Source organism: Citrus clementina, unplaced genomic scaffold (assembly GCF_000493195.1).
Source record: "Citrus clementina cultivar Clemenules unplaced genomic scaffold, Citrus_clementina_v1.0 scaffold_1, whole genome shotgun sequence".
Lineage (NCBI taxonomy): Eukaryota > Viridiplantae > Streptophyta > Magnoliopsida > Sapindales > Rutaceae > Citrus > Citrus x clementina.
The window spans coordinates 4,081,814-4,109,235 of NW_006263303.1; the positions used below are offsets into that span (position 1 = coordinate 4,081,814).

At 35.7% G+C, this 27,422-nt stretch overlaps 2 protein-coding genes across 2 annotated transcripts; both read right to left on the bottom strand.

The window, feature by feature from the left end:
• Positions 1 to 1,217: 1,217 nt before the first annotated feature.
• Positions 1,218 to 5,187, bottom strand: LOC112095439 (G-type lectin S-receptor-like serine/threonine-protein kinase LECRK2). Its single transcript, XM_024177367.1, has 2 exons — positions 4,784 to 5,187; positions 1,218 to 1,371 (listed from the first exon to the last, which is right to left on the bottom strand). Exons 1-2 carry the CDS (start codon positions 5,185 to 5,187, stop codon positions 1,218 to 1,220), a joined length of 558 nt encoding a protein of 185 aa, XP_024033135.1.
• Positions 5,188 to 18,053: 12,866 nt separating this feature from the next.
• On the bottom strand, positions 18,054 to 23,838 carry LOC18054859 (ATP-dependent zinc metalloprotease FTSH 4, mitochondrial). Its single transcript, XM_006450795.2, has 7 exons — positions 23,526 to 23,838; positions 22,478 to 22,565; positions 21,865 to 22,128; positions 21,409 to 21,645; positions 21,180 to 21,304; positions 19,519 to 19,995; positions 18,054 to 19,185 (listed from the first exon to the last, which is right to left on the bottom strand). The coding sequence occupies exons 1-7, from the start codon at positions 23,550 to 23,552 to the stop codon at positions 18,256 to 18,258; spliced, it is 2,148 nt and encodes a 715-aa protein (XP_006450858.1). The 5' UTR covers positions 23,553 to 23,838; the 3' UTR covers positions 18,054 to 18,255.
• Positions 23,839 to 27,422: the final 3,584 nt, after the last annotated feature.

The following is a 27,422-nucleotide window of genomic DNA, read 5'->3' on the forward strand; positions in this document are numbered from 1 at the left end:
CTGATCTCCTAGCCTCACTTAAATCTGATACATTACCCAGCGCTTCTATACTACATTCTCGAAGAAGTTGAAGGTGTTTTAGAGATTCCAGGTCATATATTCTGCTGTAATCAACACCTGGACCAACAACAAACTTTTTTAATGTTCGAAGACTCGTCAATCTTGTGATCCCTATTGGCATGTACTTCAACGAGTCAGCGTCACCTTTAAGTAAACTCGTCATCTTACCAAAGTGTTTGTTATTGATTTTTTACTACCATGTTTACTTTCAAAAGAAATATATCTTTTCCACTTAGAAATTGAGCAAAATCATGTACTATGTCATGCATCTTGCAACTCGTAATATTATCATAATTATCTTTCTCAAACTCCTGAAAGTTAGAGCGTTTTGCTAGGCTGTTGAAAAACTCGTCACCAATTATCTCCATCTCTTCATCTTCCTTTGTATTAAGGTAACCTTAAGCCATCCACATTGTTTTACCATGGACGGCAAATCATTATAATTCAACAACAGAGGAGCGAAAAGACTTTTTCCAATCTCTTCGACATTCCACATCTTACTATCTAAAATTCTTTGCCACTCTCCTATAATTCTTCTATAGTGCAAAGACTCTCTATTGTCTTTACAGCAAGAGGCAAGTGTTTACACTTGCATGCAATTTTCGCCCAATTAGTTCTAAATCTTCACAATCCTCAAAGGACCGACCAAAAAATGCTACCCGCTTAAACAGTGCCAGCGTTCTCCTTCAGCCAATTCATGACATAGAAAATATTAGTTGACCCAATCATGTGTGCAATTGACTCATTACGTTTGGCAATCAAAATTTTACTTCTATTGCGACCATTCTTTAAATTTTCATCCCGTAGATCATCTAAGATAAGAAAAAATTTCTTTCCTTCAATAAATGTATGGATATGGCTTGTAAGAGATTAGAATTCACTTAAACAAGAAGCATATTTGTCTAAAGCCCCAACAATTACTTTGGCAATCCTAATTTCCTCAAAAGTATGATACACGCACCCATATAGTTTTTTCAAAATTTCTTTTCACCTCACTATTGTTACAAGGTACCAGTGCAAGAGTTGTTTTACCTATGCCCCCTAACCCAACAAGTGGATGACAGGAAGGCCTCTTTGCTGTTCACTACTTTCACACAACAACTTACTTAAGAGCTCATTTTTCTAATCAACTCTACCACAAACCTCTCCCTCATCAATCAAGGAGGTGGTTCGCACTCGCTCTGATTTCTTAGCACAGTTACATTCTCAACAATTTTAAACCTATCTTTTTGTGTGGCAATATCATCAAACCTTTCATTGATTTCTTTAATCTTCATAGCAATGTCATGACGAAGACGGAGTTGCTTGAAGCTACCCAAGCAAAAGGCAGTAGGAAAGAAGGAACATACCTTCTTCTTCTAAGGAGCAAGAGCAAGAGCATTGTCATCATCAAAGCCCTTAATTTGCAATTTGAGCCTTGCAGTCTAGTTATCCAGCAAGGATGTGTCCTTGAGCTGATCCAACCACTGTCTAACAGCTGTTGTGAAAATTTTAATGTACTCGCAAGCGCACGAATCTAGAAATAGAGTAGTGGTAACGAGTTCGATCCCACAGGGATTGTTATAAATTGAAAAGTCTAATTTAAATCTAAAATTAATATTAATTCTAACCTAGTTGACCAAATTGAGTTTTAAGAGAAATTAAACTAATTAAACTAAGAAAACAATTAAAGCAAATGAGAATTCAATGAGATAAAAATTACCAAGGTTTCGGAATCCACCACTATTCAACTAGTAATTATCTAATTATTAATTAATCCCCAATTTTAGAGTGACAACTCGAAATCAATCTATGTCATCTCATGGATATAACAATTAAGCCCAAGTAATTAAATCTAATGTAGGTTCTTTTTCTGCTTAATAATATGACATCTGAGAATCTCATGTAAACATATTGAATAACAAAGAGTCAAAGTTTCCTAAGCACTCAATGTAAACAATTTAATGAAAGACATAAAATCAAAGATAATCATGTATAAACTTTATAGATCCAAGCATAGAATTAATCGAATATTAATCCTAACAATCAATAATGCATGACAGAATTGATGAAAAGATTTTATTAACATCCAATTAATCATGTGAAATAAAAACCATAATCATCAAAGAACATATATAGGGAATTAATTAAATAAAAAGATAATTATTTTATTGAATAGGGTTTCATCCTTAACCTCAGTGTAAGAAAATTAGCTAGACATACTTGAATTGGGAGCAACAAAATAAATAAATTCAGCCATGGGGAAGCCGAATTGCTGCAGATTTTCTTCTTTGTCTTGAATCCTTGCGTCTGCAGTTCCCTTCCTTTCGTTTCCGTCCCTTGCCGTTATATAATGTTACTGACTTGCTTAATCCTTATTGGATTCTAATTGCATTAATTCTTCTCCACCGACTTATAAAGCCCACTCACCAAGCCCTTTTAAAATTATTTCCTTACTAAACTTTGAAAGCAAAGCACACGTTAGACCACAAAAGCAAAAGACCAATTAATGACTTCTTCTTTTAATGCCCAGCACATGCAGTCCAAATTGCCAAATCTTTGCTTTCCAAATGCATGACCACCATTCATCTTTTGATGGGATTGACTTCCAATTTTAGTATTATTGACTTCCAAATTTGAACTTTCTCATGCCCTTTTTATCCTTAATCTTCAATTAATTCCCTATGCAATAAAGTAATTCAATTAATTAAAAATAATAAATAAACATAACTAGCAATTATATTATTAAGGGTAAAATATGTATATAAATTATGCTCATCAACAGCTTTGTTGTCCTTCATTTGCCTTTGCTCTGCATCTTTCAGCACAGCTTGAAAAGCTAGAAGATTGCCATTAAGCTTTTTCACTTCTCCAATACCCGTCACAAGCCTCACCCGTTCTTTGGCCTCTTCGACAACAAATGAAATCAGCTACTCCAAGAGAGGGGAAACGATCGCATCAATCATGATGATAAATATTGGATGACAAAACAAGAGGAGAGAATTTGCTATGTTGCCACTAACTTTTGTAGTACATAATTGTTAACTGTAATAATTTCAAATTAATATGTAGTGGTCGGGGCCTTGCCAGTCAGAAAGAAGAATATAATACAAAGGGAGGGAGAATCACCAGAAAATCACAATTACAAAATGTTCTATATGTACCATTTTATATATCAGATTGTGCAAAATTACGTAGGCGAAAGCGACTTCATCGGCCGTGGTTCATTTGAAAAAGTAGTGGCTATGCAATTAATATATTTTTAATCTAATTATAAAAGGGGGCATTCTTTATTGATATGAGCTTCTTTAAAAAAAATTTATACAATACATAAATGACTGATAGATAATATTAATTTTTTAAATTATTTTGAATATTAAGAATAATTATGATATATTTTATTTATAATATTATATTCATATTTATTATTGAACTTTGTTTAGGGTAATTAAATTTTAGGTTGTTCTAATCAAATGATATAGTCGTTAGAAAAATAATTGTGATTGTTTTAGACAAATTTTGAATGCAAAGGAAAAGAGAGAAACCTATTTAAAAGAATAATAGATTTATTTTTTGGGTAACCAGAGTACCATACTAGATCGTTGTGTGCGATATTTTTAAGATTCAAAGGACGTAGGGAGAGTAGGAGGATGGTTATGACAACAAGAGCTCAAAATCTAAAAAGGAGGTCCTTGGAGATAAGATTTTAACCTACAAAACAATGAAAAAGAGATTAAAGATGGAGCCGGGGTAGCTCGGCGTCTACACTTCGATGCTCAAGTCAGCTACTCAAGTTTTTTTGTAATGGCGAGAGCTTTGTCAGGCCTCTGAAATAATGGCTTGAGGTTGAAGAAGACCTTAACCTTATGGTGTAATTTATCCTTTTGAACACGTGATGTACGATGAAGAGTGGTCCAAGGTACCTCAGCAGAGGTTGTCTGGCAGGGCTGTTGAGGACCACTATCCTTGGTACAATGGAGATGTTTCTCGTGCTTGACGTTTTAGAGACTTTTCCTTGACCGTTTGGCATATGATATGGGTGCCCATCGTACTTTCTTAATCTCTGGGCTTATTTGGTGTATGTTGGGTACCTTGGTATAGGTAAGATACCCTGGGCACCCGAGATTGTGGTTTAGGTCAGGTACTTCGGGCACCCAAGTTTGTGTTATATGTCAGGCACCTCAGGTATCCTAACTTAAGGAGTAGGTCAGGTACATTGAGTGCGTACGATGATCGCTTACAGCCATGGCGCCCCTCATCGACATGTGGTGTTTTACTATAATTTTTATATTTCTCCCCAAACAACATCCCCCTAGCTTCTTTTTTTACGAAAAGTATTAAAGGCAAAAAAAACTCGCATAAGAAGTAAGAGTGACACATGGCGATGTAGAGTTTAACTTGATGGGTGTTTGAATAAGGGGCGCCCTGTTTTGCTTCTTTTTTAATTAAGCCTTGTATATATCCAAGCCAGAAATCTTCTCTTTGTCTTTTTTTTTTCTCTTTTTTTTTTTAACTTAACTGACAAGGTGAGTGGGCATGGCTGTTTTCATGTCTTTTCTACTTCTCATGAAAAGTGTTAGCCGTCTGACACAAAGTTCAAATTTAAAAGAGTGCTGATGTTTGCCCCGGGTCAAACCCCGAAAAAAACAAAACGACGTCGTTTTGTTTTAATTTCTTTTTCTTTTTTGCTTCTCCAAAACGCTGCCGTTTTTGATATCTTTGTTTTTGCTCCTCCAAAAGAAACCGTAAGTCTCTTCCTTTTGTTCCGTCCAGTGTTTGAGAATTACTATTGAAGTTGGAAAGAATTGGAAATGGAACAACTGGTATCTCCATGGTTCCTTCCAGCATCAAGATCACATTTTTCATGGAAGAACAAAGATTTGGCTCATCTTGGATGCACAAAAGCCCAACTCTCACCATTGTTTCCAGTGTTCTCAAGTCTACTTCTTCGTCTTCTCCAACAAGCTTGTTTAACTCTTTGGCGATAAAACAATTGTACACCCAAGTTGAGAGAAGTACTACGTCTGCAGTTGAAACATTCACTTCAAAATTGCTTCTGCAGCATGCAATCTCCAACAACACAACTCCAAAACTATAAACATCAGATTTCACAGTTATTAGGCCACTGTTTTGCCATTCAGGGGACATATAGCCTCTAGTCCCTTTGACCCCAGTAACGATTCTAGTTTGTTAATTCTTCTCTCTGTCGCTTTCCCAGGTGAAACGAAGAAATGAAGAGGAAGAAAATCAGTAACTTGGTTCTATAACGTTACAAATTCAACCGAGCAGCACGTTGTGAGCATTCCCTTTTCATCAAACGACGTCGCTCTGCTTTGCTTCAATTCATTTCAGCTGGGCAGCACGTTGTGAGCTCTGCTCTGCTTCAATTCATTTTGAAAATAAATCAGAACATAAAAAATTTTGTCCCCAGGCCAAACACTAATTACAGAAGCTTGTAGTTGAGACAGGAATAGAAACAGAAACAAACAAAAACAATCAGGAGTTCACACACACAAAAAAAAATATTTCAGTAACAATTCCAGCACTAATTCCAACACCAGTAACACTTCCAACAAAAACAATTCCAGTAACATTAACACTTCCAGCAACATTAACACTTCCAGCAAAAAAAATTCCAACAGCAACAACTCCAGCACCAATTCCAGCACCAGTACATTTCCAGCAAAAAAAATTCCAGCAGCAACAACCTGGCCTAGGGGAGCCGAAGTGTGGTGCTTTGTGAGTGGATGAGGAGGGGAGTGTTGGCTGTCGCTCGTGTTAGCTTTATGAGTGCCGGCTGTCGCGTGACTATTGGTGATGGCAATGAAGACCTCGATCACGTGATGGCGGTGGTCCGTCATCTATGGGCTCGTCTTTCGTCTGTACCGACTGTTCGCGTGACCGTGGGTGATTGTTGTTTGTGGGTGTGATTTCGTGGTTTGTCAAAAGGAAAGTAAGAAAGGGGCAGATAAGCACTTGAGTTTTTTCTGCTTTAGTTTGTTTTGTTTTTACTAACTCAAACGACTACGTTTCATGCAAGTAAAAAGAAAAAAAAAAACCAAAATGATGCCGTTTTGAAATAATTCGGGGTTTGACCCGGGGAAAGTAGCATTTTCCAATTTAAAAACCAATAATTTTCTAATATCTTTTATCTCCTCTTTTGTACAGTACCTTTTATCCCCTCAATTAAAACATTTTCTTCTCTTTTTCTCTATTATTTATTTTTTTTAAAATCCCCAAAAAATGTTTATGAAAGCCAATCACTTCCAGTAATGCTCTCATCTTGCTCATATTTCCTACTTTTCTTCTTTTTTGTCTCGTCTTTTTCCCTGGCTTCGTCAACCTTCTATTTTTAGTTAAAAATCCTTTTTTTTTCGTCATTTCTCTTTTTCCTTTCTTTTTTTCCTTTCGTTTTTTTTTCTTTTCTCTTTTTCCTTTCGTTTTTTTTTCTTTTCTCTTTTTCCTTTCTCTCGGCCAGCCTTCTCATCTCGTGGTTCCCGGCAAAGACTTCCGATCGTCGTTACGGTGATTCTCGGCGCCAAATTTAGATGGCATGCAGCGGTATTTTGTCCGACGGTTCGACGAATAGCGTTTCTCCTTTCTCACGTCATTTTCATTTTTTTTTAGACGAAATCCCTAATGGGTTTCTTTTTTCATTGACAGTCGCCATCCAGCTTCATCCCTCTAGCCATTTTCGGTGACTCTGCGGCTCCCGTTAGCGATTTTTCGGCGAACTGCGACTCCGCTTGGCAATTGTTGTGGGATCTACAACTTCTTTTGGCGATTTTCCAGCAAACCGCAGCTGCTCTTGGTGATTTTTCGGTGAGCCACAAACCTTTGGTGTTTTTCGGTGGTTCTTGATTATCTAGGGTGATTTTCAGCAGTGTGGGTGAGTTTCTTGTACTGTTTTTGTTATATATATATATAGGTATTTATATATGTTTACATGCATGTGTATACATGTGGGTATTTATTTATCTATGTGTGTACTCTTACTTATTGATCTTGGTGAATGTAGCTTTATCACTCCGTGTTTACAAATTCTGATTTGTGAAATTGGTGAGTTTGATGTGCCCTTTTTTCCATCTTTCCTTTTTTCTTGGTATATACATTGTTACACTATGTTGCATATTCTGAAAAAAAAAATCTTCATTCTTTATTTTTCATGTTTTTGGTTGTGGTTAATGGTTGATAAATGGTGTGGATGTGTTTTTATGAACCTTGATCTAGTGGTATTTGATAGAAAGATGTGGATTGAAGGTGACTCATGTAGTCAGAAGTAGTAGTGTAAATAGCCTTCGTACTGAATCTCCTTCCCATATTTCCATTAGTGAAGACGAAAAATCTTCTCCCAATGTCTCTAACAGTGGTAATCTATATCCTAGGTCTCCTCCCACTAGGGGTGTCTACCGCAGTAGCCCATGCTTTTCTGGTACACCATCAACCCACCAATCTCAGAAAAAGGCTAAGCCATCTACCCATGTGACCCGAGTTCATTCCTCATATCGAGTTCCTAGATCTCCCTCTGCTCCTATTTCAAAATCTAGTTATCTCAATTCACTAGAAGCTAAGAGGGCTACTTTGGGTTACTTAGAACGAATTAAGGGTAGGCATAACATTCCTTCATATGCCCAGCTTAGGGTACCCTGTGTAGATGAGTAACCAAAATGCCCTTCACATTGACCTCTTTGATCAAGACTCCGCCTACCTCTCCAACCTTCTTTTATAAGGATGTCCCGTTACTTGAAGATAGCTCTTAAGCAGCTATCTCTTCTAGGGTGGAGGACACTCACAGATTTGCAAGTATTATAGTCGGAAGTATTGGGGCATGATATTTATATTCGATATTTGAGGGGACTTTACCAATTTAAGAAGCCCAAAGGTCATGTTGTTGCTTATTTTTCTACCTCGGGTGTCCATGGCAATCTTATTAGAGGGGACCATGTCTTGAAGAAGGGTTATAAATAAGGTAAGTTTGTTGCTGATGGTAAGTGTTGGGAGGATACCCCAGATGATGAAGACAGTAAGTGTTCCCCTCGTAGCTTATCATTATTTATTTTTATCCTAGTCCACTTGCATAAATGTTTTGCTAACCTCGGGTTCCCCATGGCTTTGTAGATGTCACGTGGGTGAAAAGGTCATGCCCTATTCAGGAGGTAGGGAGAGAGGTGAGTAACTTTATGGAGAGGTTCCGAGTTGTACAGAAGGGTAATGATGTGTTGAAGGAGAGCAGGTTGGAGAAAGCGGGGCTAATTGACAGAGGTTTTTCATCTCTTTCTAGTGGCGAGTCATGTATGACTTTTAGGTGTTAAGAGGGTACCCTATTATTATCCATGTGACGAAGGTGCCCGCGATCACCGTGTTTTACATTTAGCTTTGCTATTTTTTATTTCCCTTTGCTTTGTGTTCATGATGTTTAGTACTTGTCCAGCTGACTTCGTTTTCTCGTGTGTTAGGTGCAGATATAGAATCAACGGATGACGCTTTTGATGCTGGTGGGTGTATCTTTCGGTACTTAGGATTTTACATTACCACAAAAGAATACTCGCCTCTTCATGGCCCTGGAGTAAAGGTGAAATCGCAAGGTACCTCTCAGACTAGATCGTTCCTGAAAGAGAAAATTTGGGTTAGTTTCCTTATTTCCTGATGATCTTCATGAAAGTGAACTAGATCCGGTGTCCAACGAGAAGTTCTCATATCTAGCCCATTGTTTTTATTATTCTGCAGAGAACGTTACCCTTAAGATTGCCGCGGAGACAGATATGTTTAGTTTGAGTGAACGCTATGGCCGAACACTTAAGGCTACTCAAGAAGTAAGTTCTTCCAGGGTACCTCGAGTATACTTTTTCTCATTCATTATTTATTTATTTATATAGTTATACACACACACACACATATATATATAACACTCTTCAACAACTGTAGGGGGCCTTTCTTCTGAGTCATTATCTTCCAGACTTTGATTCATTTGTCGCTGCCCAGTCAAAGGTTGAAAAATTGATGGGTGATCTCTAAAGTCAACAATCTCTTAAGGAAAAGCTTGTTTAGGAAGTCAAGGCATTGAATAAATGCCTTGATGATTTGTCTGGAGAGAAAGCTCGGGTAGAAAGAGATTGTGACGAGCTAAGGGCCAAATACAGGATCAATTGTCTGAGTAAAAAAAGATGGCAGATGAGGCATATTCCCTTATCATGATGGAGGTATAGAGCATGAATCCAGAAGTGCTGGTACCCTGGGTCAAGAGATACGTTAACAAGACAATTGAAGTGTAACATATGTATAAATTTAAAATAAGAATGAGGCGGTGATTAAGGATTTTGGTGGTTGAGGACTTTTAAAATAAAAGAAGCTGGAAAAACAAAGCAAAAACAGACACATGCACGTGCGAGAGAAGCTGCCAAACCGACCCAACTACAAACCTGAAAACCCGACCTGACCTGACCCGCGAACATAACCCGGCTATATCTCGCGATTTCGGCCACCACTCTGGCTAAGCAAGGTATCAATCGAAAGCTTGTGAGACGCTGGTCATACTTTAACTGTCATCTTCGTCGGAAATTGACCGGAACGCCGCCGTTTAAGGCTTGAAAAACCGCGGCCAAAACCCATCACTACCGCCGTTGATCTTACCGGAATTTGACCACGCCACCACCTCAGTTTTGTTCCCCACGACTCCCTCTTCCATTTCCGACCATCCACTGCCGTTGGGGACATCGTTTTGCCATTGATCGGCTGTTGAAGGACTTACAGATTTGGGAGCTCGATCCAGAGCCATCGCCGCGCGTGGGAGGTCATCACCGCCACCGTTGGACTTAGTGTGGCCAGAACTTTCAGACTTGAGCTTCCCAGCCAGCGTTGACCAAATTCTGGTGACCGTTGACCGCCAAGGGCATTTAGGTAATTTCACAGTATGAAGGCAATTTTGTAATTTTTAAGCCTGTGGATATTTTAATAATTCATAGAATTGAGGATTGGGTGTAATTACGATTCCGAAGGTAATTCGGTGATTTACGATTTCAGAGTATTTTAATGATTTACGGACTGAGGGCATTTTAGCAATTTTATCGACACGGGAGTTGTAAATTATGGATAGATGTTCGTTTCGAGTTTATTGCATAAATTTAGTTGTAATTCTGATTTATGGAAAATAATTATGTCGTTTCCTTGATTTAGGAGGATCCGCGAGCGAGAACCGATCCGCAGACGTGGACGATAACCGAGCGTGAACACCGTCACTGTGAGTGGAATATACAAAACCTATTTTCATAGTTAATTAGGATAGTAAAGCATGTTTGCGAAATAAGTATTTTAAATGTTCTGATTTAATGATTCCCTCAAAATGAATTTTATTAACGCATTGATATTTTATTAAAATGTTTGGTTAATGGTTTTGCGTATCGACTTTGAATAAGCATGTTAGTATTTTAAAGATAAGAAAAGTGGATTCAAATGTGGTATGATTTAAAGTATGGTTAAAAGGTATGTGAATATGAGTATAATGAGTATTTTTTAAATCATTAGACAATACCCTTCCCCTCCAGATACAGTGATACAGATGTGATGAGATAGAGGTCTTTGGGGCCCGTCTGAACACACATAGAGGCTTTGGGCCGTGTGTTTGGGCGCTTTTTTCCTTTTAGGAGCATATGCATGCGGTATGATGATTACATAGATACAGATATTGAGATACAGATGAGATACAGACCTTTGGGGCCCGTCTGAGTACACAGAGGTTTTGGGCCGTGTGCTTGGGCGCTTTTGTCCTTTAGGGACTAGATTATACATGCACAGATATGATGAGATATGAGATGGTATTTTTATGTCTATTCGTGTAGCTCCGGGGCGTGACGGTATCTATATAGTACGTCATTGCCCGTCCGTTGAGATCCGGATACGACGAGATTATTTCCCTGGGTACTTGTGTGGTGATGATTTTCAAATTTGTGTATTATATATGATATTGTGATATGATTTCCATGGTTAGTAATCTGATTTAAATGTTAAATGATTTATTACTGGTTTCTCGCATATGGTTTGATGAAATTGTGTTTGGAAATTATATGATTATTTCTTTTAAAATAAGAATTAATTTTCAAAAACTACTATCCACTCACTGATCTCACTGAGTTTTAAACTCATCCCGTTTTTATTATATTTTTTCCCCCACCAGGAGGTTGCAGGTACACCAGACCGACCCAGCGACTGTAAATATATTTTGAAACGTGATGGTGTTAGAAGATATAGATGATTTTGTTAGGATATTTCAGTTATCTTGTCCTTTTGGGATTGTATAAATTTGTTATATTATTCTTTTGGGATTAAGAATAAACTGAGATATTAATATTAGTTATAATATTATCTTTTTAGACTTTGGAGATATCTTGAGTAAAAGTCAGTATTTTGGTTGAGGATGTTGATAATTGGAGTTGTTGTATGTTGAATTATATTGGGAGTGTTATATTTATAAAGGAAACTGCTGAATTTTTAGCAGAATCTTTATTAATAGAATTATTATCAAGTTCGTTTTGATAAGACTAGATTGACTTGCCCGGAGGGGATTCAGGGCGGGTCGTTTCATGAGACAGAAAGAAACCGTCCACTACCCAATCGGGTAGTCCATCTGGGTACATGGGTACCCAACATACCCCAGCAAATGCCTGCCTTAGATGCTCCTGCATGGGCTGCTCATATTTAGGTACCTCGGAGTCTTCTGTTGACCACCATTTGAAGAAAGATGTTGGGGATGATGTACCCCTTTTAGTTTAGTTATCACTTTGTGCTGTTATTTTTCTTGGGCTCCCCACATTCTGCACTTGGAACTTATTTCTTTCTTTTGATTTTTTTGGGATATTTTGCATTGCTTGGATGTCTCTACTCTTGTGATACTGTGCTATTAAGCCCCTTGTTTTGTATTTACATGTAGTAGTATTTTACATCCTTGTTACTCTGCATCTAAGTACTTGGCTAAGTTGTCATTTTGTAAATTTTCGGGGTACCTCGCATTATATTTGACAAATTCTTCTCTGAAAGGGGTACCTAAGGTACCCAACAAAGAGATCATATTAGGCGCCTAATGGCTCACATAGACACATTTGCTGCATGTCTTTTTTGAAAATTATGTTGAATCTCAACAAATGGATAATCAAAGCATCGTCATAACATTTTGATTATAATTAAGAGTATGTAGTTGGTGCACCAAATTTATTTCTTGCTCTTCTGAAGCTTTCCCCAAAATTTTGAATTGCCTATTCTCCACTGGTGTGTGCAATTTCTAATGCTATGAGTGTCAATGTGTAAGTGTACACAACAAGTAATATACTGATGAGTACTCAAATCGTCTATACAAGGATTGATGTTATTAGATTTGCTACAGCAACCTTAACAGTGTAGTCTTATTCTAAATTAAAATAAGACAATCTATGAAACTAATAAACTAATTAAAATAAAAATGCAATAAAGAAAATGATCTCATCAAACACAAGTATTAATGTAACGCCCACTTTTATTTTTATTTTTTCTCTTTTACCCTTATTAACTTGAGTAGGATAGTTATTATTAAGTGTTTGTGTGTGAGTAAAATTTATCAAATTACTTTAAATAAGTTACATAAGTTGTTAGTTTTTATAAAAAATATTTATTAATTACCAAGTATTTAAGAGGAAGCCATCTTTTTAAGAAGCTGTCTTTTTTTTTTTTTACACCGTTACAAACCGTAGAAAAAAAGGAAAGAAAAATAAGTTTTTAGAGAAGGAAAAGAAAGTTTTATAACTTCTTTTCTCAGTGTTTGCCTTAAGGTATTAAGTATTTCTTTGACTTATATGATTTATTTTTATGAATTGTTTGTCTTTAATTACTTGTAGTATGATTTGCGTAATATATGTGTGTTTGTAATGTTGTGATGATATAAACAGTCTCTATTCCTTGCTTGAAATCGTTTTCTTTATTTAGAATCATGTGAATATGCTTACATATCATGGAACTAGACATCCTAAGATTTCCATTGATAGGTCTTGTGTTGAAATCGTCAGAGTATGCAAATTGTTATGGGTTTTCGAAGTTAGGTTACTGGTGCTTGAAAATTCCGACTTTCAGCAGCGGTTCTCACTTCTGGAACTTTTTCCGTAAGGTTACACATCCTTATAAATTATGGTGATTTTTTTATCCACATATCTATGTCTAATATAATTGCATGTTTAATTTCGTAATTTTATTCATTGTGGTTAAATTATTAAAAATTGAAACATGCGACTATTGCAGATCTAGAAACTGTTTTCCATAAATTGCAGAAGCTGATACGTGTAACAGTTTGGGCTAATTTATGAATATTACATGCCATGTTAGGATTTTATAATGAATTTTCAATCTTTCCTCCGTCTTTAAAAAACTGGAATCGCAGCTTTTGGGCATGTAAAATAAAAGATGTGAAATTTTGAAATTCTGTTTTCAAATCTGGAATTTTCTGGACAGGTTAGATGATCTCGGAAATAAAACGCTTTTAAAATAGTTTCAGGCGTCCAAAAATTATGAATTTTAATTATATGCTTTCTGAATATATATTCTGTAATTGGAAAAAAGAAAAATATTATTTCAAGTACTAAAGAATATTTCATGAATTTACTAAGTGATAAAGGTCTAACTTGGTCAATGCTGGACAATTTTGTTACTCTGGTGAAAGGTCAGTATTTTGGCTTGATTTTCATAGTACCTCTGTAAATTTTCATGGTTTTCCAACATGTGTATAGGTTATTAAAAATCAGCATGTGTAAGATATTCATACTTATGTCTAGAATATGAATAAGTATTGAGCTAGTATAAGTGCCTATGAATTAAGGATGATTAGGATTATATTTAAGGTTAGAGATGATATTGATAAAAATATTTTTATGATGATTATAGGACGTGGGTGAGCTCGTTGGTTTGTTCTTAAGGTATTGAGTTGATTTCTGTGGATTGAGGTAAGTAGATTCATGCATGATGTGTTTTATAATAAATGCAATTTATGTTATAAGAATTATGTTTAAATGGAAGTTTTTACAAAACTGATTTCTAAAATATTTAAATGAATTTTTGAAAATAAAAATGCTTTTAAATGAATTTATATAAATGTATTTTAAAACAAATTTTTCTTAAGAAATTAGTTTTCTCAAAACAAATATTTTCTTAAAGAATTTTCTAAAAGAATTAAATGTTCAAAGAAAAATTCTTAAATGTTTTAAAAGACTTTAAATGCTGTTTATAAAAAGATGTAAGGTGGATTCAAAAATATTTTGGTTCATAGTCCGTAGTAATGTATATGATGTTAATGTTATGATGTTATGAAATGCTATGGCCAGCTTGCTGGTATGATGATGATCTTGTGCACAAAGATGTTATGAATAATGTGGGGTATACTACTCAGAATGAGGAACAATGCGGGGTATAACACCCTAAATGATGAATGATGAATGATGATGACTACGAGGCATGAGCTACCAATGTTTATATTTTAATGTTTTTATGAATGTTTTATTGTTTTTAATGCGTTTACATGAATCCACCCCTTATGCTAAATGAAGATGTTATAAAATGTTTAAACGTTAAATGACAAGGTTTTCAAATATTGTGCATGGATTTGCTTATCGAGTTGACGGCTCTTGCTCATTTATTAACACATTAAGTATTGATTTGTAATCTTTGTTTTGAGTAATTGTAAGTGTTGGAATACACTTGGGTTAAGAGATTGGGGATAATCGCTGGATGTAAAGGTTGATTGACACCTAAGAAGTCAATTGTAAGTGTTTTTGAAGTCTTAAAGGCTTGACAAGTTGAATCCTCAAGCTCGGTGTGCTTCGAGGCATGGACATAGGCAAGGTTGGCCGAACGACGTAAAAATCTTTGTGTTTGAATCTCTCTTTGCTTAACGTTTTATATTTTGGTTGATTTACTTATTATTGCTTTAAATTCGTTTAAGATTTGCATTATGTTTTGTTCAAGAATTGCCCTCGTCTCCAATATTTTGCAGATTGATTAAAGATGTGGCTTGGGTTCTTAGATGGAGAATTTTCTTAGTGGATCTTTGGAGTTGTTTTAAAGATTAAATTTGGCTAGACTTTTTATTTTAGATTAGAGACTTTTCTTTGGAGACTTTATTTTAGATGTTTTATGTAAGGATTCAATTGGAGCATGAATAATGATTGTTTATCTTGAGATTTATTAATAAGAATAAATGATGCGAGATCTCATTTCAAATTTTACCCTTGTGTTTTCATGGGTAATTTTTAGGGTGTTACAATTAATCCAATGAGAATAAAATAGTTGAGTGAATAAACTCACTTAATGGCATTGACTATTTTTCAATTACAGTATCGTTGCTAGAACATCTACTACAACATTAGGCAGAATCTCTCATGCATCCTCAGTTGTTGCTTGTTGGATATTTTATATCTAATGCAACCTAATAGTGACCAATTATTACGCCAACATTAAATATAGCATTAAAAGATCTAGGTTCCATTTACCCTACAAGGTGAATCTCTATATCTAATTCATCACTAATTTTGAATCAAGCATGACCTTACTCAAATTGAAATTACTCAACTTGGGAAACCCAATGTAAAACTAAGTATTATCTTAGTGAGATCCACTAAGTCAGACATTTTTTAGGCTCTCTCTTAACTAGTATCTCTAAATGAGTGGCCAACCGAAATAGAGAATTAAATTAAGCACAATTAAGACAAATTGTTATAGCAAACACAGAGCAATGTGCGAATACCCGTCATTAAGTTCGTTTATTACTCAACTAAAATCAAATTGAGTTCATGATTTGTGATAAAATAGTAAAGAAAATAGTTTCAACCATAAAATATATCCCCATAGATATATAGAAAACAAGAAGATAATAAGAAAAACTTATTTTCGTTTGATCTCTGTGATTTCTCCTATGTCAGCCTTCAATTTATCTCTCGATTTATATTTTTGTTTTGTTTTTCTCTGTGGTTTTTTTCCTTAAGTGACGACTCTCTCTTTTTTCTTTGCATGTGTGCTCATTTTTTAACTTAGAATTAGGGCAACCGAAGGTCTAGGGCGCATATATTCCATTTTTAGAAACTTCAAATCGCAATCTTCTAGTTGTCTCGCACGAAATCTCCTATGTCAATGCTCCAGGATTGCTACAGCAACGGCTCCAGCATCTTCATTGTTTCTTATTTGTTTTAATTCTTCTATAGCCAAGTTCTTTGTTTGTCTCTGCAAGTTTGTTGCGGCAGCATTCCTTCCTTAAAATTTAAGCTTTCGGTCACCTATAATTATGCATATGATCTAAGTACACAAATTATTCTAAAACAAACTAAATTTCTTAAAAATAAACTAAGATGGATGTTCATGCAAAATATAACTATAATACAATAAAAACACATCATTTACTATCTAAGTACTACTAAGTTAAGTCTAAAAGTGTAATGATAACTGTCATTTCATAGAGTTTATTGGTTACTATGCTCAATTAAGAGAATTGAGGTGTGGGTGTACACATACCTAAATGGAACATCATGACACTACAGTATACTATTTAGGCAGCCTTATCATGCTCCTGCTGAAAGGCTACCAATGGCATGTTTATTCCCCTTTTGCTTATTTTGGTCTTAAGTAGATTGTCACAATCTGGGTAGGTCAGGTACCTCAGCTGGTCCTATAATAAGTTAATCATAATTGACAAGCGTATGGCAAAAGTTACACATCATCAAATATGAAGTCAAATTAATGGCAAGAAATGAATATTACCCACATTTTGCGATTGAAAAGTCGAATAATAAAAAGACGAATGCACATCATAATGTTGAGAAGAAAATGCATTTATAGATTACGAAAGCATTGATCAATACATGACTCAGCTATGTTATCCTAAGGAGAATAAATGATCGTAAGACCTCCTACTCTTTCATTTGGGGGACTCAAGGAATTCTAAAATTGCAACTGACCACCACAAGGTATCTGGGGTAATCTACGTGGCTTACTACATACACAAGCATTAGATTGCGCTTCATGTTGGGGTACTTCTTCATTGGCTTTGGTAGTCGGAGTAGGCCACTATCTTGAATCTGGTAAAAGATCGGGGGAGCGATTCAACTGATGGTGGGATTCGTACCAAAGTTTCGGTAGTGGCTCTCGTTGTTCCGGCGACAATGATCTAGGAAGATAGGGTACCGTAGAAACACCAAGAGTGTTGTACCCTCATTTGTGCGGGATAACATGTGGCGGGCTTTGTACTTGAGGTTCCCTTGGTGCTGGGGCTTCCGTCTTCTTGGGTTTCTTTTTGCTTTTCATGATTTCGACCTTGTCTTCTTGCCACTTTAAATGGTATTTCTCATACATCTCAACATGTTGCAAGGCTCGAGAACGGAGATGCTTCTTTTGAAAAGAAAGCCATAACTTGCCCAACTGCAGATTCTTCTCAAAGTGCATTAATATGTATTGATGTCCAAATGCTCCGGTTCGTAATACTTATATAATGAAAAACTTATAATATCTTAACTATTTATGTCATAATTTTATTTAAAAATAATATTTACAATACCATAACCATAACTCTTAATTTTTATTTTTAAAACACAACACTTTAATGCCAAAAGAAGCCTAAGATTCCCTTCTAGTTATTTCAAATTAACCATAGAAAGCTAGAAACCCTCGGTATTAGCACACACTGAGGATGAAAATTATCCAAGAATGTACTGTAACTTGGTGACATCTCCATGTTCAAATTTGCCTAAAATCTTCCAATTGATGGGTATTTGAATTTGCTTCTAGTACAAAATTACAAAAGCTTAAGTTGAAAAGCAAGGCTCACAGATTAATCAAATGAAAACAAGAACCTTCCATCTTACTTTCAGAGAAGCAAAATTTGATCTCAACATTATCCAGGAGCAGCAAAATTTAAGTTGAACATTATTCTCCACTGTATAAAACAGTTGAAGGTGACGGAATGATTTTAAAAAGGAAAGAGAGAGAGAAAGAGGGAGGGAGAGCATACACATCCCAGAGAGCTTAAAATTGCAGCTACAATTGACAGCGCGATTCTACTGCCGGTAAATTCTTCTATAACTTCTGTTCAAATTTGTGATACATAAACAGTCTAGCAGCAATCATACTACAGTTCTCGGAAAACAGGCCTGTGATTAACTAAATTATGCACAATCAATTCAATTTATAACCATGCAGGAGGTCTTACCAACCTCTCTAAGGTTATGATCCCACAGGAGCAATTCCTTTGGCTTGAGCTGCAGCCTTTGCAGCTGCGGCAGCAGCAGCCGCTGCAGCGGCAGCAGATGCAGCTGGATTGGGTGTTGATGGTGGAGGCACCGGGTTTGATTGTGAATTGTTTTGTGATTGAACTATCTGCTGATGTTGCTGCTGCTGCTGAGAGTTGACTTGGGCGAGTAGAGCCTTGATCTGACTTCCTGAAAGAGTCTCATGCTCAAGCAAAGCATTAGCAAGTGCATGGAGCTCCTTGCTATGCATAGTGAGAATAGTTTTTGCATTGTTGTAAGCCCTATCCAGAAAGTTCCTAACTTCTTTCTCAATAAGCAGCCTAGTCTCAGTGCTCATGCTCTTCCCATTGTCATCATAATTGTGAGTGACAACCCCAACCTCTTTGCTCATGCCATACTTTGTAACCATTGCTCTAGCTAGCTTAGTGGCTTGTTGAAGATCAGAGGATGCACCAGAAGTAACTTCATTTTCTCCAAAGATAAGCTCTTCTGCGACCCTTCCACCCATGCAAACATCAAGCCTGGCAAGCATCTGCTTCCGTGAGATGCTCGTTTCATCCTTGTCTGGCAATTGAGCAACCATGCCTAAAGACATCCCACGGGGAACAATTGTTGCTTTGTGAACTGGAAGAGCCCCATCAGTATGGACAGCCACAAGGGCATGCCCACCCTCATGGAAAGCCGTCAGCTTTCTTGACTCATCAGAAATCACAGCTGACTTGCGTTCACTTCCCATCATAATCTTGTCCTTTGCATACTCCAGATCAGCCATTGTCACAGCTTTGGCACCGTCCATTGCTGCCTTGAGTGCAGCGATGTTGACTAGGTTTGCAAGATCCGCACCAGAGAACCCGGGAGTCCCTCTAGCAATGATCATCAGATCAACATCATCCGCCTTCAACACCTGTAATTGCACCACAATCAATGGTAATGCATGGGTATTGGTATATGATTATTCCTATTGTGTCACATAAATCTAATATAAAAATCTTACAAAAGCCAATGTTGACATACATAGTGCATCAACTAAAGGACTAGGTTATGATGATGATGGTAATGGTTTAATTGTATACCGACAAGAAATATAAGAACAAAGACATATGAATTAGACAGGCTTAAGTCAGGCTCATCAAGTAGACATTTCCCACTGAAGAATAACAAAAGACCACAACAGCGATTGTTTAGCCTTTGCCAATTCAACCTCAGACTTCGATTCTAAACAAGGAGTAAGCAATACCTTCGACATGTGGGATTCCATGATCTGCCGCCGCCCTTCTACATCTGGATTTGGAACAACAATGTGGCGGTCAAATCGTCCAGGTCGCACCAGTGCCTTGTCTAATGACTCTGGGAAATTAGTAGCAGCAATCACAATTATTCCTTCATTTTGCTTGAAACCATCCAGCTCGACTAACAGCTGATTCAAAGTCATCTTCATGTATTGTTGGTCTTTAGGGTTTCGGCTTCCTCCAATGGCATCTATCTCATCAATAAATATTATACACGGAGATCGCTTCTTTGCAGCAGAAAAAAGATCTCTTACTCTCCGGGCTCCAACTCCAACAAACATCTCTTCAAACTCACTGCCGCTGCAAGAGAAGAAAGGAACACCAGCTTCTCCAGCAATAGCTCTTGCCAACATAGTTTTGCCAGTGCCAGGTGGGCCAACAAGCAAAACACCTTTTGGAAGCTTCCCACCTAAACGAGTGAAGCGCTGTAACAAGAAAAGCCAAATACCCAGGAATCAAAATTAATATTCCATTAGGTGGTTAAGGAACATAAATTCAAAGGAAAGAAAAAGCCATAAGTAACGGGCCATTCAACTAGTATCAGCATTAATGAAGATCTATGGCTGCCAACAATTCTTGATCCCTGATATCAAAGAACATTCCACTCTCAAATCACAACCTTTTACAGACTTGAATCTTAGTGCATGATCTTAAACCACTCTGTGCATTGAAACTGCTATTATACACAGGTGTTTGTGAACAGGATTTTATGCCATCATCTGCCAAGAAGGAACAATCCAGGTTGGACAATGTCATCAAGAAGATATTGTCCTTATCCAGCCTCTTACAAAGAGAACTAATGTGTTCTCAACAAACAGAAATTCTCTTTTTTTTAAAAAGACAGCTGGTATGTAAAAAAGGAATGACTTTACTTCCCTAAACAAAATTTCCACCTTCCAATGTAAGGATGTTAATTTTAGAATTACTAAAACCACCAAAAATGAGGAACATGCCCAACTTAGCACATAGAAACAGCGTCAATGTTCAATTGAAACTAACAATAAATGCAAATTAAAAAAATAAATTGATTCACAATGTTTCAGACATCAGTTCGCTCATTGCTTACAAATTGAAATGAAAAGATAAAATAGCAGAGCAATAATTACATAATCACCTGGTCAGATGGAAAACCATCAAGCAAACCAAATAAACTCATCATTGATGTCTCAAGATATAGATATCTAGTAACTACATGCACACAAGAGCTTAGTTACACATAGTTTGGTACTGAAAAGCAGAGAGCAGGAACATAACTACGGGTCATATTAGTCTAAGAGTATCTCATGACAGAAGCTATTAGGTGAAAGCCAAAGCAATGAAGCTTTCAAAATTGGTTCTTTATTCCCCAATTCGGAATGAAATGTAAATATTTGTGGAGGAGATATCCAGGCAATGAATAGAGAAAATTATATACTTCATAGAAAGGAAAGATTACATATCTCTCCTATATTTGATGCATCTTTTGGGTGTATAACCCAGAACAGGAGATTCCACAGGTGGCACACACATTTACACCCAGTATCCATGTGACAAAAATGCACACAGAAAGCTAACAAGAAGATAAAGAGAGATAGAAGTGCACATGCACAGGTCATTATCAAGCATTTACTTTTGGATCTCGAAGGTAGTGGACAATCTCTTCAAGCTCTTGTTTTGCCTCATCAACACCTTTCACATCACTGAATTTTGTGTTCGATTCCAAGCTAGGTTGCACCTCTTCATGCAAACCAAGTCCTGAAAAATAAAAATAAAATATATGTAGAAGGTTTCACAACAATAAAATTTGTATCAGGAGGAAATTACGGACACACTTAAAAAGTATTAGGATATAATTATACCTTTGCTGATTCCCCTATCCTCAATAAGTGCTCCTACACCAGAAATCAACAGAAAGCCCAGTGCAATAGTGCGAATTGTACGCCACAGTTGCTCTTTAAAGTGCCCTCCTTCAGCTGCCACCATGTGGATAGGTGCACTGGCAGTTCCAAGCACGCCATCTTTTGTTGGTTTGCCGACATTCTTAAAAGCTGAAATGCCTCCTATACTTTCTTCGTCCCTAGCCGAGTTGGCGATACCTGTGAGTTTCATAGAAGACTCTTGCTTAGTATATCAAAAATTATGTTTGACAGACATTTCTGACAAAGTATATGTGCTCCAAAATCCAAACAAATAAATTCTGCAATGGATTCAGATTATAAATCTCTGCCTTATTTGCTGATTTTCCAGTTTCAGTATGACCATCTTTGAATTCCATGACCACAATTTGCAACACTTTTAGAATTATATACACCCACCTTTTTGTAATGTCTTGAGCAGCTCACTATCATCTAGCCGGTCAACTTTCACTAATGCTTTAACGTATTCAGAGAGTGCTGACTGGTTAGAATGTAATGATGGTTGGCTTTCAAAAAGTCTAATCACTGCCTCAGGATCATTTCGGCGGTAAAGTTCTCGGAGATGGGCAACCTCGCTGGCTTCATCAGCATCGCGTACTCTGCGAGCCAAACTACCAACGTAGTTTGACTGAAACCTCCTTTGTGTGTTGGAAAACCCATTCCCTAAAGAAAAGAAAAAGGAAAACATTAGCACATGACAGTGATAAACAGAGAAGAAAGCTCTCTCTTTTGTTATACATCCTCCCAAAAGGGCAAAAAGTTATTCAGATGGAAAACTAGCTCAACTCATTAAGGCTAAGCAAGTACTTTTTTATTATGCAGTGAAAGCATAGTAATGCAAAGTTGTTGTTTGAAAATTCCTAAATCATTTCATTTGACCTGAAATAAAGTTACATACTCTTTAACTCTTAAGAGACTATCAGCAGCTCCTTCAAGATAAATATCATTAGTAGTTCTAAAACAAAAGGACGTAGATATAAATGCGCAACTTCAGAGTGCACAGAATGCATACCTCCGGTACCTCCAAGTTTGTTCACTTGAAAATAAGTCCTAACAAACAAATTTTTGACCGGCACCAACTCTGTTCGGTGCCTTGAAACCTATTGAAGAAAAACACAGAGTTTTAGTAATAAAGAGTAAAAGGAGAATTGAGAAAGGATAAATCCTATGCCATACAAAAGAATGAGATTCGACGATTTAAACTGATAATAAAAGAAGTTGGTACACCCAAAACCAACCACGAAGACTTTGATGCCAAAAGATTCTTCCTTTATACTCATGTGAGAACATGTACTAATATAAGCATGCATTATTTAGAAACAAGAGCTAAAGAACCTATAGTGATACTACCAGTACAGCAACTAAAGGCAGGGACATTTCAAATGTGATGAACACATAATACAAAGAAAACAAATAATAAGAATTAAGCAATAGTTTCTAAATTTTCTTCATGATCTGCAAATTGAGGGGAAAAAATTAGCCCTGTCCTCTTTTACTCCTTTCAAATCTTCTACACCCCCAAAATGATCAACGAACATAAGGAGAAAAAACAATACTGCAAAAACTGGCTTTGCAACAAAACTAGGAACAGGGACAACTTTCAAGATACCAGCTTCACAATGTGGTTATTCAATGAAGATTCAGTACAGGACAATATTTGCCCATGAACAGACTAATTCAAAAGATACACATAAAAAATTCTTGTAAACAAGATCCAGTGATGTGTCTCTCATTCCCTCTCTCCTGGTGTCTAAAATGCAATGAATCAATGGTTCAAAACACAGCTTTAGCTTCATTCCCTACCTTAACACAACTATAATTTTGAGTACAGCTATAGTTTTGACTAAATAATGAAAATTATCAGAATCAACATTAACCAAAGCTGAAATTGTAAATTGGGTTTTCTGACCAACCTAAACTAAAGCCTCGCTAAAATTAAAACTAGGGTTATTGCAGACCCAAAACAAGCTAACTTTCTATATATGTCAAGAATATGAAGGAACGCAGCATATGAAAAAACAATTATTAATCAATAAATCGTGTGAAGAAATGCAACTGACCTCTGTGATTAGGCGCCTCCAAGCCATAGCCTCTTCAGAGACTCACAAAATTAAAAAAAAAAAAAAATCTGATTTTTTTTTAATCCAAAAACACTCTCTCTAAATCTCTGTTTATCTTCTACAAAATACAATAATATATTGTGATGTATGGTCTCTTTTGAGGCGCGTTTGGTTAGCGAGAAAACGCAGGAAAATATGTGCGAGAGAGAGAGGTGTACACAGGGGTTCGGATGGGGAGAGCGTGTTAAAAATACGGGAACACGTGGTATTTAAATGTCGAAACTGCCCTCGGTACTAATATGTATGGGCTCGTATGGTCCAATCTGTTTGAAGAATCAACTTATTTTTAAGGAAACCAAAAAAATGATAAAAAAAATTAAAAACCGACGCGGCGACACCAGTTTACGGAGACTTCACTTAAAAAAAAAAAAAATAATCTGAGTCTTTATATCTTTGACAGATACTGCTGATCTTTCTTTGGGAAGAATGTTTGACTTTTGATACATACGTTAGGCCCAAATTTTATGAGCCCAACAACTGTTGTAAGCTTACACGGACTTACAAATGAGGCTCAGTCCACAAACGGGGCCGGGGGAAATCTTTTTGATTAGCACTATTGGCACTCCTCAATAATCTCGTAGAAACCCCTTTTCGGCTTTTACAATTTTAACCATACCGGAAGTTACAAATAAAAGTCTAATGAAACTCTTGCATGGATCCTGCACAATTTCGCGTTGGAATTTAGATAAAAAAAACCTTCTCTTCTCAGCAACCATTGAAAATAATAGAGAAAAAGCTTGAATTAATAAACAATTGATTATATATGTTCAAAAATTCTTACTATTATTTTAGTCTACCTCAAGATTGTAAATTGTTCGGTCAAATTTGATGAGTTAATGAACCCAAAAAAAAATTTTGATGAGTTAATTTTTTTAATGTTTATAAATACATCTTTCTCTTTCGAAACTCACCATGTCGTATATTATTTCTTTTATATATATATATATATATATATATATATATATATATATATATATTTGATGCTTCATTGACGCATGCAATTTGGAGCATCCATGGAACTTTTCTGTTTCAGGTATTCTAAAAATAAGAAATTTGTACGAAAAAGAAATCTCCTCATGACAAAGATATCATCATTTTTGCTTCTAGGGCGAGGTTCCTTATTTTGCTAAAGTTTCTCCACTCCTCTTTGTACTGGAAAATACGATTTCCTACATATACAAATGGATTACTTTGCTAAAATTCTTTATATTGTCTTCTAATTTATCAAACCCCACCTCTTTTTTAGGCAAATTCAGGCTTTAAAATAGATTATCAGATTTATATAGACTTTTTCTTCTTCTTCTTCTTCTTCTTCTTCTTTTAATAGTGATCAAGGGTATTGAGGGGATCGAAGGTGATGTTTTAAGAAGCAAAGTCAGTTTTGAAATTATTATATTGGGTATATTTATAGAAGGGGTTATGACTTATGAGAGAATTATTGAGGGTGCCAATAGCACCATTCAAAACTTTAAACAAGCTCATTTTAGTCACATAACAATTCGCAATAAAATAACCCATTTTTATGGTTATTTTTGTCTATATTTTGTTTCCTCAGTGCTTTCCTTTCTCAATTCAAAGGCAAGCATTTCACTATTACGAACTGTAAACCAACTTCGCAATACAAACGGGAGGTAATTAAATTAAAACAATTTATAGTATCACTTATAAGTGTTTATAATTAACGAAACAAATTTTGTATTCATTCGATGTAGGTTTATGCTCAACTTCATGCAAATTCTACGACTATATTATGTGAACGTAGGGTAGATCTCACCTTTATAATAATATACCCCTCAGACGTGCTCAATAGATCCCAAGCTATGTTCTAATTTTCCAAACAAACAAAAAAAAAAAAATCGGAATTTCAGAAAAGGTCAACAAAGTTAACTCACATAATCGTATTTTTATATTGGCCTCTTTGATTGATATCTTATCACAAAATCACAGACCACGTCAATAGAAACTGATTTTTTTTTTTTTTTTTGGAATCATGTACCCGTTACCTTTGACCTCACCGAATTGAAATGGATTTATCTATATATTTTAGAAGGAAAAGTCTAAGGCAAATTAGCTAATTAAGAAAGAAGATTGACCGAGTTTCAACTTGAAAGAATAATAAATGAATAGGCTTGATCCTCCTCCTCGGGATTAAGAACATTAGCAGCAATTAAGGTGTCAAAAAGCATCTACTTTTTATTACGACTACAAAACAGCATCCAAAACCACGAAACAGTGACGTCTGTGCACTGCAGCACCAGTCCCCGAATCTGTCTCAATTAGTCGGCAGCGTATGTCCAAAGGACCAAACCCCCCAGTCCATCAATAATCATGCATCACATCAAACTTTAAATGTGAAAAAAAAAAAAAATGTTCGAGATATTGTGTTAGTGTTACAGTCTAGTGCTTGCTGGACTTTGGAATAGAAATTTCAGTGCGACACCTATTGCACAATGATTAGAGATGTAATTATGTATGAGTACACGTACGGGCGTCGAAGTGTGCTCTCCGGGTTATTAATTTCATTGAGATCTTCAGTTCTGTAATTATCAACTTCGAGCTAGGACTCGACGACCATTTAAGTAGTCATCCCATGAAGGTTACCATTGAATTAAGATTTTTGGAAAGTACAAGTGGATGTTACTCAATCAAGAATTGTTCATTTAGACCGACCTAATTTTGTCTCTTAATAGCCTCATTTGCTATTTTGGTTTCACAGTTTTGAAGTCATAATTCCTGTGAAATATAAGATAATGTATAGGTGTTTCGGTTTGTTGTCTAATGAGAGTTAAAATCGGGTAGTTTGTAAGTTTTCCTCTGCTTAAATTAAAATATACCAATTATTCTCCTATTATTTTCATAACATCCTTACAAAAAAAAAAAAAAGTTCAAGGAAAAGACAAATAAATGGGTCATTTGCTTGATATATCATCTTGCGAATATAAAATACATGTTGATTATAAAAAAATGTTTAGAAATAACAAAAAAATAAAAGAAAAATATATTCTTATCAATTTTTTATTCAACTGAGGACCAATATTTTAATTTTTAATTTAATTTATATGATTTATTCAATTCATAAAAAAAATATGAATAAAATTGCATTTAAAATCAAGGGTGATACTATAAAATTGTAGTATCAAGGCAGTTATTGGGTATTATAAAAACATTAAGGAAACAAGTGGTATATATTGATTTCTATAAAGGGAAGACTGACAGTGTCCCTTAAAATAGGGTCTAATGCAAATGGTATATCATGCTATGCATCCACCATCAATTTTTTTTCATCAAATAAGTATAGATAAATTATAGTTTTAAGATCACAATGCATGATCCTTTCAATTAATAAACTCTCCAATGTTTAGGGATGGCAAAATTACCTGCCAACCCCCAAATCTGCCCGTTGCGGGTAATTTTGCAGGTTGTGGTTGAGTTTGGTATTGAGAAAAAATTTTATCGGATACTGATCAAGCATGTATCAGTCAACCCGCATTCTTTATTTTAATTATATACATTTTTAATTTTAATCATAAAAAATATATTTTAAAAAATTAATCATAAATATGTGTAAGTTAAAGTTTTTAAGCCCACACACACACACACACACACACAAGCTTTAATAACTAGAAATTTTATAATTTTCAAGTATAATATTATAGATATTTTATTTTAATTGATTAATTTTTTTGTTTTACTTTAATGACTGGAACCAAATGATTGGTTACTAAAGTTGGGTTATTTATTTGTTTAATTAATTGTTAACAATAGTTGTACAAAATTTACTTGTTAGTATTGTTAATAATACTTGTATATTGATGAAAATATGTAGCAAGGCATTGA